This window comes from Antedon bifida, chromosome 11 (assembly GCF_963402885.1).
Source record: "Antedon bifida chromosome 11, ecAntBifi1.1, whole genome shotgun sequence".
Lineage (NCBI taxonomy): Eukaryota > Metazoa > Echinodermata > Crinoidea > Comatulida > Antedonidae > Antedon > Antedon bifida.
This window is the reverse complement of record NC_136236.1, coordinates 13725188-13739287: the sequence shown is the minus strand read 5'-3', so window position 1 is coordinate 13739287 and position 14100 is coordinate 13725188. Positions and strand designations below refer to the sequence as shown.

General features: G+C 33.7%; 3 protein-coding genes and 1 long non-coding RNA gene across 6 annotated transcripts in view; 1 reads left to right on the top strand and 3 right to left on the bottom strand.

The window, feature by feature from the left end:
- Window positions 1-9022, bottom strand: part of LOC144856000 (uncharacterized) — a 91798-nt gene extending 82776 nt beyond the window's left edge. Inside the window, exons 1-2 of one of the 2 annotated variants that reach the window (XR_013614891.1) lie at window positions 8516-9022; window positions 7774-8309 (exon numbers count right to left, since the gene is read on the bottom strand). Coding sequence is in view for 1 of the 2 variants with exons in the window: in XM_078713976.1 (XP_078570102.1) it covers window positions 8119-8309; window positions 8516-8969 (645 nt within the window). In the remaining variant the exon portion in view is untranslated. Of the gene's footprint in view, window positions 1-7753; window positions 8310-8515 lie in introns of those variants that run through there. The other variant, XM_078713976.1, reaches the window with a different exon arrangement.
- Window positions 1-14100, bottom strand: part of LOC144856010 (uncharacterized) — a 207956-nt gene that overhangs the window by 162012 nt on the left and 31844 nt on the right. The window lies entirely within an intron of this gene.
- LOC144855996 (uncharacterized) lies at window positions 11120-12340 on the bottom strand. The gene is made up of 3 exons (XM_078713972.1): window positions 12186-12340; window positions 11641-12072; window positions 11120-11434 (listed from the first exon to the last, which is right to left on the bottom strand). The coding sequence occupies exons 1-3, from the start codon at window positions 12259-12261 to the stop codon at window positions 11244-11246; spliced, it is 699 nt and encodes a 232-aa protein (XP_078570098.1). The 5' UTR covers window positions 12262-12340; the 3' UTR covers window positions 11120-11243.
- The window catches only part of LOC144855957 (uncharacterized), a 50350-nt gene continuing 48958 nt past the window's right edge, over window positions 12709-14100 (top strand). For both annotated transcript variants that reach the window (XR_013614888.1, XM_078713923.1), the window contains exon 1: window positions 12709-12904. The gene's annotated coding sequence lies outside the window, so the exon portion shown is untranslated. The remainder of the gene's footprint in view (window positions 12905-14100) is intronic.

Below are 14100 nucleotides of genomic sequence, written 5' to 3'. Positions count from 1 at the left end.
GGATGGTACTATAGGATTCGAACCAAGGATTGTGTGATTGGTAAGAAATCCATCCACTCCGAATGTTCTCTTTTCTGTTGTTTGGCTATGTTGTTCTTTATGGCTATGGGTATTGACAATATGTACCGTGTGACCATGGTATATCGCGCACGCGCACCTCCTAACAATAGTCTCGGGGCAGAGAGAAAATGAAGGCAACTATAGGTCAATTTGTGGTAGCGCGGCCGCGGATACACAATTTAGTACCAAATTGAGTACATTTTACATTGTATACTACCACCAAAATACTGTACTCAATCGTATGTTGTGGGTGCTTTGGCAACATCCTTTGACGGGTCCCGCGCTAACTTGTTATTTATTGCCTGGGGTGGAAGATGACAACCTTCACGTGGTCCACCCTGTTCTTACTAATGTCATCATCATTCAGCCTACTGGGCCTAACATTGTTTAAGCTTTTAGTTTAGTTTTTAGCAGACGATCATTGTACATATAACTTTTATAATGTATACTTTTATACTTTATATACTTTTATACTTTATAGGCCTATGTAAAACTTTTTTGTTTCAATCCTAATGGTCATAAAGCTCAGTTAGTGTTAAGCGTGTTAATTAAGTAGAATTTAGTATTTTGGGTGGGGTAATTTTGAGATGATTTGTCTTTGCCCTATTGGTTGGTCGGTCATACCACTTCTACCAACGAACCTTGTAATCAATCAATAGATAATTATTCGATTATCGCGTTAGTAACGGACTCGTGAGAGTCGCATGATTGTTTATGTAGGTGATAGTACAGCATTGCGTCACAACCGTTTTAAAAGTGTTATTTGTTTATAATCAGTGTATCATCACTACGTGATATCGATCACATTCAGATAGAGGGTTTAACCCAGTACTCCCTTTTACACCATTGTTACCGGGTTATTGAACTTAAAACGAGGATACTTGACGCACAATTATTTTACCGCTCGCGGAGAGACGCTTCTGCGTTTAGTAGACGAATATCCACCTTGATGTTATTTTAATTTTTCTTAAAATTTTTTTTTTCGTCGTGACAAAACGCCTTCATAACACCTACATAATGACAGTACGTATTTTAAAATAGACATCCGTACCGTCGCTGTCTCTGACTACCTGTGACATCTGCGTCATCATCACGTGGGCTGTACACATTTTGCTCATCCTTTGGGATCGTTGTTATTTTACAATTAATGTTAAAAATCGATTTAAAAAAAAGATATATTATAGTTCTATTATCTCTATGGCAAAAGCTTTTTTGTTTTTCTTGGACACGATGTCCAGTGTTTAATTGGACCGAAATTCTTGAAGGAAATACATTTAATTATTAAAATCTTGCATGCGAAATTAATTAGGATTAATTTAGAATTGGTGTTGATAAATTAGCATAACGGTTTTCACGATTTCATTACATAAATGATCCGGGTTTCAGACCAGCAGAATTACCACATGTTTATCTGCTCGACTTTATGCACAATATGTTGGAGTGTCCTCCAGATAACGGCTGATTATACAATTGGTTTTGGATTTTCCCGAGTAGACCTATTTATTGTGGTGGTGTATTCAACTTATGAAGCCTTTAGAGTTTCTTACAACAATGCTTTTAATAATAAGACGTGTCAGGAGTTGCAGTGCTATAGTGCAACGCTTATAGAACACTAATATTCCCTCCTTTTATGAGTAGGCCTACCGTACGTAAATCTATCTTTATAGTTGCAATACACTAGGAATGGACTTGACTCTATATGATAGTAGGCCTAACTCTCTTTTACAGTACTTTTCATACATACTGTATTTGCAATCAAAAATCTCGTTATGCAATTTCATTACTTATTTCGTGTTGATTGAACCATTGACCAGCTTATATAAACATCATTCTGCGTTAACTGAAATGTTTGGCATGGAAATCCCATATTTCAAACGAAGTTACTTAAAAATTAAATTGGGATTTTTTTGTGCATTTATAAATAACGAATAGGATTTTCTATCTATCTATTTTTAGATCAATGAAAATTCCATCAATGATATATCTTTAATACGCGATTATTACCGTTGGGGGAGACAAATATTCCGCTCGTATGGTACGTTGATAATGCATTTATTTAACGATCTTTGATGTTAAAACGAATGGACAAAACGAAATTCACAAGTCATTTCAATCAACTTTTATTAATATAAAAAATAATGAACAATGATATGGTAGCAATAGTGTTATTGGTCTTGCCTTTGGTAGTAACACAATAGGCAAAGACATTTTAATTAATTTTACATTTTTTCTGGATTTGTCAAAACAGTAATTTAAATATTTATTTCTAAAGACACAAATTCCAGGTAAAACCGTATGGAAATATATTAGCAATAATCGATTTTCATTCTACATACAATATTATAAAGAAAATGTCAGAAAATGTGATGTATAAAATACATTAAATTAGTTAGATATTCAAAACTGTTTTCTTTAAAAGAAATAGCTAATAACCGACACATTTCTGATATTTTTCACCATGATACACTCTCACACTGAGAAAGTATATGTATGTGTATCCATATCCCAGTAAACTTATAAGCCAATCATAATTTGATAATTTAAACTTTAAAAATTGCGCTTACGGTTAATGAGTTCATCTGAAATGCGCTTCACAACGCTAAAAGCCATTATACAATATTCTAATTACAAAATAAATGGCAATAATGACATTTTAAGAAATGCTGCAAGTGTCAAAAAATCTTCGCCAATACAACGTATTGTACCTAGTCTGCACGATTGCACTTGTTCCAGAGAGACCTACATTTTAAACCGGTACTCAGTGATGTTCTGCTTACATGCGATAGCTAATCTTCTTATAGTCATTTACTTCATTTGTTCTGAGCTGACATCCTGCAGCAGTATCCACGTGAAATCTCTGACAAGCATTCTTCCTGAAGCACTGCAGGGCACATCGTATAGGAGACATCTTCGCCCCAGCAGTAACATCACCAGGCAACGATGTCAAAAATACCAAATCTTGGAAAAAAGAATATGAAAATGTATAGATTAATATAAATGAAAAGATAGAATCGTCTTTGTTATCCATCAAGATGTGATAAGTTATCTCCACTACAACAAGAAATGTTGAATATAAGCCTGCTTGAGGCTAATTCAACTTTATTGAACTTTATTATCTGCACAAATTCTGAAACGAAAGAGAGAAAAAATCAACATACCATATTCACAGATGTATCCATCGTTGAATTCAGCAAATGGCTTCAGGGCTTTTATATCCTTCAGAGATACCAAGTCCGACATGATTCGCATCCCAGCATCAGCATCATCAGCTCTCAAAGGATTACCGTTTGCCCATGGTGTCATCTGGGTGTCCAGTTTAGTACCATCTCCCTCACATTTCCAGTTAACATCAACGTCACTTCTCAAACTAGCTTGACGTGATAGTCCAATTCCGAACCTATGGCCGCTACAACTCCATTTATTAAGACGATCCAGAACAAACTGCCACTCATCAGACGTGGTGATGCACATGAGATAACTACCAGATGCCTTGAGATCCTGCCATGTCTCTGTTGATGACGAATCGGTGAAACGATTTACTTTGTACACGGATGAGTTGTACTGGAAATATGAACATTCTGTAAAAAAAAGTTATCTAAATGAATCCAGAGGAAATGTTAGAGGAAACGAAATATCAACATTTAATTAAGCAGCAAAATAATATATTTTACCATACTCTTCTCCTTTAATAATACTCATTTGCGACGTGAAGAAAAGTAAACAGATAAAACAAAAACATTTTTATAAAATTGATACCGTAGAAGATAATGACAAACCAACAGACAGCCCAATGTCAATGAATATAATAATAAATGCAAGAACATACACACAACTAACGCAAATAATTTGACCAATCACAAGCTACAATTTTCATTCTTTGCGGCAGTGTTCCACCCTCCTGTTTTTCCAATGTGTTTTTGTGGTTTGTCTTTTCTCGTTTTTAATCATATGCAATTTGACCGTGAGGCCACGAGACTAGATATGTTCGTTATATGAGATTTTTATATTGTTTTTTTTAAATAAAAAAGATTACCCACCTACAAAATGATTCATCCGAATTGTTACGTAAATTAATCTTTTTAAAATAAAAAATGTGAAAATTTATAAAATAGAGGGAGTATTTTCACTTTGTAGATCAATGTAATACCTCGATGACGTACCACCTGTACGCGATTATTACCGTTGAGGGAGACAAACCTTCCGCTCGTATGGTACGCTGATAATGCATTTATTTAACGACCTTTGATGTTAAAACGAATGTACACCTGTTCATTTTTCAGATAACAAAAACAACTAATTCAAAGTGCATGTCACTTCAATCAACTTTTATTAATATAAAAAATAATGAAAAATGATACGGTAACAATAGTTGTAACTAAATAGGCCAAACAATGTTAGTACACTTTAATTTTCAATGCAGCAAATTTCTGGATGTCAAAACAGTAATTTAAATATTTATTTAAAAAAAAAATAGAATACATTATAAGAAAACGTTGCGGTGCATATTCATTAACAGTTAGACTTAAGTTGAGTAAAAGTTGAAAAGGCCACATCTTACGACATTCAGTTATTTCTGACCATATATAAGCAGCCTTGATATGAGTATACTACTAAAAAAGTTTTAAGCTTTAACTTTTAAAAAGAACTTTTCAAAAATAGCAGGAGGTCAATGAAAGATAAACCACTTGACCTGAGATGAACTTAACATTCCAGGTATTAACGTATGGAGATGTCAATCAATATCAATAATCGATTTTCATTCTACATACAATAATTATAAAACAGTATTAATGTATTCCTTGTCAGAAAATGTAGTGTATAGAATACATTAAATTACTTATATATTCAAAACGTATTGTTTTCATCAAGAAATAGCATTGTAGGTACGATAAAAATTGCTGTAAAGGATAGGAGAGCATTATAGCTAGTAACCGACACACTTCTGAAATTTACTAAGTACACTGATAAGTTAGTCAATCATAATTTTTTTAATTGCGCTTGAGGTAAAAGCCATTATACAACATTGTAATTAGAAAAATAAATGGCAATAATGACATTTTAAGAAATGCGGTAAGTTTAAAAAACGAACAAATACACAGATAACGACAACGTAGTATATCTAGTCTGCACGAAGGCACTGCTCCAGAAGAGCCTACATTATTAAGCAAAGTAAACGCCACTACAACGTACCAGACCTAAGCACGATGACAGTGCTCTGGAAACGGGCCTTTATTATCAAAACCGGTACGGATTTTCTGCTTACAAGCGATAGCTAATCTTCTTATAGTCGTTTATTTGATTTGTTCTGAGCTGACATCCTGCAGCAGTATCCACGTGAAATCTCTGACAATCATTCTTCCTGAAGCAGTGCAGGGCACACCGTATAGGAGACATCTTCGCCCCAGCAGTAACATCACCAGGCAACGATGTCACAAATAGGCCTACCAAATCTTGAAAAAAAAGATGAATATTAATAGATGATCTTGTTCGGCGTAACAACGAAACATGTATGCACAAATGTATTTTTTTTTTATCAAACTGAAGTTTATTTTAATTTTGTTATGCTCTCGGAAGTTCGGCAATATTATTCACGATATCACCTTAAACACTTCGGTGTCAATCAAGGACTTACGAAAGTTGGAAAAGCTCTCGTAAAAGCAGCAGCTGATATAAATTACTTAAAAAATAATAGATTAATATAAATGAAAAGAAATAATCACGAGGAATCGTCTTGTTATCCATCTAGATGTGATACGTTATCTCCACTACAACAAGAAATGTTGGATATAAGCCTGCTTGAGGCTAATTCAACTTTATCTGCACAAATTCTGAAACTTAAAGATAGAGAGAAAAAATAAACATACCATATTCACAGATGTATCCATCGTTCCATGTAGCAAATTGTGGAGTCCGGGGCTTTGCATCCCTCAAGGTTGCCGTGTCCGACATGATTCGGGTCCCAGCATCAATATCGTCAGATTTCGAAGGATTATTTTTTGCCCATGGTGTCATCTGGGTGTCCAGTGTAGTACCATCTCCCTCACATGTCCAGTTCACATCAACGTCTCTTCTCAAACCAGCTTGACGTGATAGTCCAATTCCGAATCTATAGCCGCTACAACTCGATTTATTAAGACGATCCACAACAAATTGCAACTCATCAGAAGTGGTGATGCACATGAGATAACCACCAGATGCCTTGCAGATGTCTTTAAGATCATGCCATGTCTCTGTTGATGAGTCGGTGAAACGATTTACTTTGTACATTGACGATTTGTACTGGAAATATGAACATTCTGTAAAAAAAGTTATCTAAATGAATCCAGAAGAAATATTATTTTCTCCAAGAAACCAACAGTATTTCTATCAACATTTAAGCAGCAAAATAATATATTTTACCATTCTCTTCTCCTTTAATAATACTCATTTGCGACGTGAAGAAAAGTAAACAGATAAAACAAAACATTTTTATCAAATTTATACCGTAGAAGATGATGACAAACCAACAGACAGCAGCCCAATGTCAATGAATATAATAATAAATGCAAGAACATACACACAACTAACGCAAATAATTTGACCAATCACAAGCTACAATTTTCATTCTTTGTGGAAGTGTTCCACCCTCCTGTTTTTCCAATGTGTTTTGTGGTTTGTCTTTTCTCGTTGTTAATCATATGCAATTTGATCGTGAGGCCACGAGACTAGATGTGTTCGTTATATGAGATTTTTATATTGTTTTTTTAAATAAAAAAGATTACCCACCTACAAAATGAATCATCCGAAATATCTGCTTGTTACGTAAATTAAACTTTTAAAAATTAAAAATGTTAACATTTATAAAATAGTATTTTCACTTTGTGTAATACCTCGATGACGTACCACCTGTACGCGATTATGACCGTTGGGGGAGACAAATCTTCCGCCTATATTCTTCCTCGTAATGCATTTATTTAACGACCTTTGGGGGAGACAAACCTTCCGCTCGTATGGTACGCTGATAATGCATTTATTTAACGACCTTTGATGTTAAAACGAAAGGACACCTGTTCATTTTTTAGATAATGAAAAAACAATTAATTCAAAGTGCATGTCACTTCAATCAACTTTTATTAATATAAAAAATAATGAACAATGATATGGTAGCAATAGTTGTAACTAAATAGGCCAAACAATGTTAATACATTTTAATTTTTAATTCAGCAAATTTCTGGATGTAAAGTTTTGTCAAAACAGTAATTTAAATATTTATTTTTAAAGAAGTAAAATACATTGTAAGGAAACGTTGCGGTGCATATTCATTAACAGCTAGACTGAAGTTGAGTAGAAGGTGAACAGGCCATATCTTACGATATTCAGTTATTTCTGACCATATATGAGCAGCCTTGATACGAGTATACTAAAACAGTTTTAAGCTTTAACTTTTAAAAAGAACTTTTCAAAAATAGCAGAAGGCTGTGGCCAATCAATAAAATAGAAACCACTTAGCCTGAGATGAACTTGATATTCCAGGTATTAACGTATGGAGATATTATCAATAATCGATTTTCATTATACATACAATATTATAAAACAATATTAATGTATTCCTTGTCAGAAAATGTAGTGTATAGAATACATTAAATTACTTAGATATTCAAAACGTATTGTTTTCATCAAGAGATAGCATTGTAGGTACGATAAAAATTGCTGTAAAGGATAGGAGAGCACTACAGCTAGTAACCAACACATTTCTGAAATTCACCAAGTACACTGATAAGTCAATCATAATTTGATAATTTAAAATTAAAAATTGCGCTTGAGGTAAAAGCCATTATACAACATTCTAATTAGAAAAATAAATGACAATAATGACATTTTAAGAAATGCGGTAAGTTTAAAAAACGAACAAACACACAGATAACAACAACGTAGTATACCTAGTCTGCACGATGGCACTGCTCCAGAAGGGCCTACATTATTAAGCAAATTAAACGCCACTACAACGTACCAGACCTATGCACGATGGCAGTGCTCAGAAACGGTTATTATCAAAGCCGGTACTCAGTGATGTTCTGCTTACATGCTATAGCTAATCTTCTTATAGTCGTTTATTTCATTTGTTCTGAGCTGACATCCTGCTGCAGTATCCACGTGAAATCTCTGACAGTCATTCTTCCTGAAGCAGTGCAGGGCACACCGTATAGGAGACATCTTCACCCCAGCAGTAACATCACCAGGCAACGATGTCACAAATAGGCCTACCAAATCTTGAAAAACAAAAGATATAGATTAATATAAATGAAAAGATAGAATCGTAAGGAATCGTCTTGTTATCCCTCTAGATATGATAAGTTATCTCCACTACAACAAGAAATGTTGGATATAAGCCAGCTTGAGGCTAATTAAACTTTATCGAACTTTATTATCTGCACAAATTCTGAAACTTTAAAAACAGAAATAAAAATCAACATACCATATTCACAGACGTATCCATCGTTCCTATCAGAAAATGGACCTATGACTTTTATGTCTCTCAGGTATCCCGTGTCCGACATGATTCGTATCCCAGCATCATTATCGTCAGGTCTCGAAGGATTTTCATTTGCCCATGGTGTCATCTGGGTGTCCAGTGTAGTACCATCTCCCTCACATTTCCAGTTTACATCAACGTCACTTCTCAAACCAGCTTGACGTGATAGCCCAATTCCGAATCTATAGCCGCTACAACTCGATTTATTAAGACGATCCACAACAAACTGCAACTCATCAGAAGTGGTGATGCACATGAGATAACCACCAGAGGCCTTGCAGATGTCTTTGAGATCATGCCATGTCTCTGTTGATGACGTGTCGGTGAAACGATTTACTTTGTACACGGATGATTTGTACTGGAAATATGAACATTCGGTAAAAACAAATGAATCCATAAGAAATGTTAGAGGAAACGAAATAATAATTTCGATGAGAGAATGAGAAAACAAAATATCATTTTGTCTAGAAACTAACAGTCTTTCTATCAACATTTAAGCAGCAAAATAATAATATATTTTACCATTCTCTTCTCCTTTAATAATACTCATTCGCGACGTGAAGAAAAGTAAATAGATAAAATAAAACATTTTCATCAAATTGATATCGTAGAAGTTGATGACAAACCAACAGACAACAGCCCAATGTCGAATGATGTCGAAAACTATTTTTATAGCTCCTTTGCTTCATTCCAAATATTATAATAAATGTAAGAACGTACACACAATTAACGCAAATAATTTGACCAATCACAATTTACAAGTCACTTCAATCAACTTGTATTAATATAAAAAATAATGAACAATGATATGGTAAAAATAGTGTTATTGGTCGTGCCTTTGATAGTAACAGAATAGGCCAAGAAATGTTAATTTACATTTTTTCTGGATTTGTCAAAAATAATTAAAATATTTATTTCTAAAGACACTGTAGAAATTCCAGGTACAAACGTAAGGAAATATATTATCAATAATCGATTTTCATTCTACATACAATATTATAAAGAAGTATTAATGTATTCATTGTCAGAAAATGTGATAGAATACAATAAATAACTTAGATATTAAAAACTGTTTTCTTTAAAAACAAGGCCATATACATGGCTGTAGTAGCGTGCTCAAGTTAGTGTTTACCGACCGACCAACCGACCAACCGACCGAAAAAAAAAATAGTATTGTAGGTACGTAGGTAAAATTTGCTGTTAAGGATAGGATCGGAGAGCACTATAGCTAGTAACCGACACATTTCTGACATTTTTCCCCATACACACTCACACTAAGAAAGTATATGTAGGATGTGTATCCATCACCCAGTAAACTGATAAGCAATCATAATTTGATCATTTAAACTTTAAAAATTGCGCTTACGGTTAAAGAGTTCATCTGAAATGTTTTTCCCATGTGTGTTTGTGGTCCGAATTATCTGCTCGTTACGTAAATTAAGCTTTTAAAAATTAAAAAATGTTAAAATTTATAAAATAGATGTGGTATTTTCCTCGATGACGTACCACTTGTACGCGATTATGACCGTTGGGGGAGACAAATCTTCCGCCTATATTCTTTCTCGTAATGTATTTATTTAACGACCTTTGGGGGAGACAAACCTTCCGCTCGTATGGTACGCTGATAATGCATTTATTTAACGACCTTTGATGTTAAAACGAATGGACACCTGTTCATTTTTCAGATAACAAAAACAACTAATTCAAAGTGCATGTCACTTCAATCAACTTTTATTAATATAAAAAATAATGAAAAATGATATGGTAACAATAGTTGTAGGCCTAACTAAATAGGCCAAACAATGTGAATACACTTTAATTTTCAATGCAGCAAATTTCTGGATGTCAAAACAGTAATTTAAATATTTATTTTAAAAAAAATAGAATACATTATAAGAAAACGTTGCGGTGCATATTCATTAACAGTTAGACTTATATTGAGTAAAAGTTGAACAGGCCACATCTTACGACATTCAGTTATTTCTGACCAAATATGAGCAGCCTTGATATGAGTATACTACTAAAAAAAAAGTTTTAAGCTTTAACTTTTAAAAAGAAATTTTCAAAAATAACAGGAGGTCAATGAAAGAGAAACCACTTGACCTGAGATGAACTTAACATTCCAGGTATTAACGTATGGAGATGTCAATCAATATCAATAATCGATTTTCATTCTACATACAATAATTATAAAACAGTATTAATGTATTCCTTGTCAGAAAATGTAGTGTATAGAATGCATTAAATTACTTATATATTCAAAACGTATTGTTTTCATCAAGAAATAGCATTGTAGGTACGATAAAAATTGCTGTGAAGGATAGGAGAGCATTATAGCTAGTAACCGACACACTTCTGAAATTCACTAAGTACACTGATAAGTTAGTCAATCATAATTTTTTTAATTGCGCTTGAGGTAAAAGCCATTATACAACATTCTAATTAGAAAAATAAATGGCAATAATGACATTTTAAGAAATGCGGTAAGTTTAAAAAACGAACAAACACCCAGATAACGACAACATAGTATACCTAGTCTGCACGAAGGCACTGCTCCAGAAGGGCCTACATTATTAAGCAAATTAAACGCCACTACAACGTACCAGACCTATGCACGATGACAGTGCTCAGAAACGGTTATTATCAAAGCCGGTACTCAGTGATGTTCTGCTTACATGCGATAGCTAATCTTCTTATAGTCGTTTACTTCATTTGTTCTGAGCTGACATCCTGCAGCAGTATCCACGTGAAATCTCTGACAGTCATTTTTCCTGAAGCACTGCAGGGCACACCGTATAGGAGACATCTTCGCCCCAGCAGTAACATCACCAGGCAACGATGTCACAAATAGGCCTACCAAATCTTGAAAAACAAAAGATATAGATTAATATAAATGAAAAGATAGAATCGTAAGGAATCGTCTTGTTATCCCTCTAGATATGATAAGTTATCTCCACTACAACAAGAAATGTTGGATATAAGCCAGCTTGAGGCTAATGAAACTTTATCGAACTTTATTATCTGCACAAATTCTGAAACTTTAAAAACAGAAATAAAAATCAACATACCATATTCACAGACGTATCCATCGTTCCTATCAGAAAATGGACCTATGACTTTTATGTCTCTCAGGTATCCCGTGTCCGACATGATTCGTATCCCAGCATCATTATCGTCAGGTCTCGAAGGATTTTCATTTGCCCATGGTGTCATCTGGGTGTCCAGTGTAGTACCATCTCCCTCACATTTCCAGTTTACATCAACGTCACTTCTCAAACCAGCTTGACGTGATAGCCCAATTCCGAATCTATAGCCGCTACAACTCGATTTATTAAGACGATCCACAACAAACTGCAACTCATCAGAAGTGGTGATGCACATGAGATAACCACCAGATGCCTTGCAGTTGTCTTTGAAATCCTGCCATGTCTCTGTTGGCGACAAATCGGTGAAACGATTTACTTTGTACACGGATGATTTGTACTGGAAATATGAACATTCTGTAAAAAAAGAGTTATCTAAATAGAAATATTAGAGGAAACGAAATATCATTTTTTTTTTTAAACTAGCAGTCTTTCTATCAACATTTAAGCAGCAAAATAATATCTTTTACCATTTTCTTCTCCTTTAATAATACTCATTCGCGACGTGAAGAGAAGTAAACAACAGATAAAATAAAACATTTTCATCAAATTGATACCGTAGAAGATGATGACAAACCAACAGACAGCAGGCCAATGTCAAATGATATAATAATAAATACAAAAACGTACAGACAACTAACGTAAATAATTTGACCAATCACATGCTACAATTTTCATTCTTTGGGGAAGTGTTCCACCCTCCTGTTTTTTCCCTGTGCTTTTGTTTCTTTTCTTTGGTAATCATGTGCAATATGCTTGTTTATATGAGATTTTTATATTCTTTTTTTAATAAATAAAAAAATACCCACCTACAAAATGAATTATCCGAATTATTTGCTTGTTACGTAAGATAAACTCGATTAACCCGATAAAGAAAATAAATAAAAAAGTTATAAAATAGAGGGGGTATTTTCACTTTGTAGAAAATACCCCCTCTACAGTCTAAGATTTTTATATGGCATTTTTAAAAACTGCTGAGGGGGTAATTTCAAAATGTAATAAGTACCCCCTCTATAGTCGAGAGAGATAATTAAAAAACAGCAGAAGAAATTTAGAAAACCAAAAAGTGGACACATTTTACGCACGGTCAGTCATCAAAAGTGGGTGTTTTGAATCAGAGATGAGGAATAATAACATGAAACTTGGAAAATAATATTTATTTGTTGGAATTAAAAAGAGAATTGTGAAGGTAAGGTCTACCAAAAATAGGGGTGCTTGTCAGTACTTTTAGTCTAAATAGAGTACAGGTTTTTCATTATAAACTAGCCTAGGCCTAGCTAGCTACTAGTACTACACAGGAAGGAGGGCCTACCCTAGGTAGTACTAGGGCTAGATATGCCTATGTAGTAGTAGGTGGTGTAGGCATGGCTCCCCTCTGTAGGTAGCATGTGAAAGATGCCTAATATTTGTTGACAATAATAATGAATAGCCCCACTAATGATTGAGTCTTGTGAGCACCAGCATCAAATGTTAAGTGTACCCAGTTTTTAAAACATTTACAAATTACTGTATTTTAATAATAATGTAAAAATTAATAAATAGGCCTATTATAAATAAATATTTAATTCATCCATTTAGTATTCTGTCTAAAATAAAATTGGACAAGATAAAGAAAAGAAGGACCAGCAGCAGACTATTATTATTACCGTTATATTATTTTAATTATTATTATTATTCGCGTGTCTGATTCATTTGTACATTGCATTTTAATTCACGTTCTTAATCCCAGAGGATATCGCATTTAATAACAAAGATGATGCAGCATTACTGTAGGTGAGAGAAGATGATGAAATTCTAGTGATCCATTCACTTCACAGTCCACACGTTGCTGCTGTCATTGCTTCCAATTGAACCTGTCACCTCATGTTTTTATCTGTACTAATTATATTCGTATGAATTAGTACCCATTGTTAAATTATATAATACACAAGTTATTACAATTTTAAATACAATGTATTTTTTACCTTTTAATTTGGCAACCATTTTGAAAAAGAATACAAAATCAATCAATCTCCCAAAGTTTTACTTTACCTTTGAAATACTGTATAATGGCTGTAAATTTTAAAATAGTCAAGCCACAGATCACATTGGAAGGAGTCTGGTTTTAAATAACTGTTAAATTTGTACTTTTCTCATTCGTTCCAATTTTGTAAAAGTGCACCTCACAAGAATAGACAGTATAAAATAACAATAAACTTTTCCTTTTTGTTTTCTTGCTACAAAGTTCTTTACAGTCTTTGATTATGGTCTAATGAATTTTCAACAGGTTCAATAGGAATAGACTCTCAAAATTGTAAAATGTCACATAATTTGTCAAAAAATCCCATAATATTGATAAAAGGTGTCCCTTTGTGCCCTTTGTATACCTCCATGGTAGCTTGACTT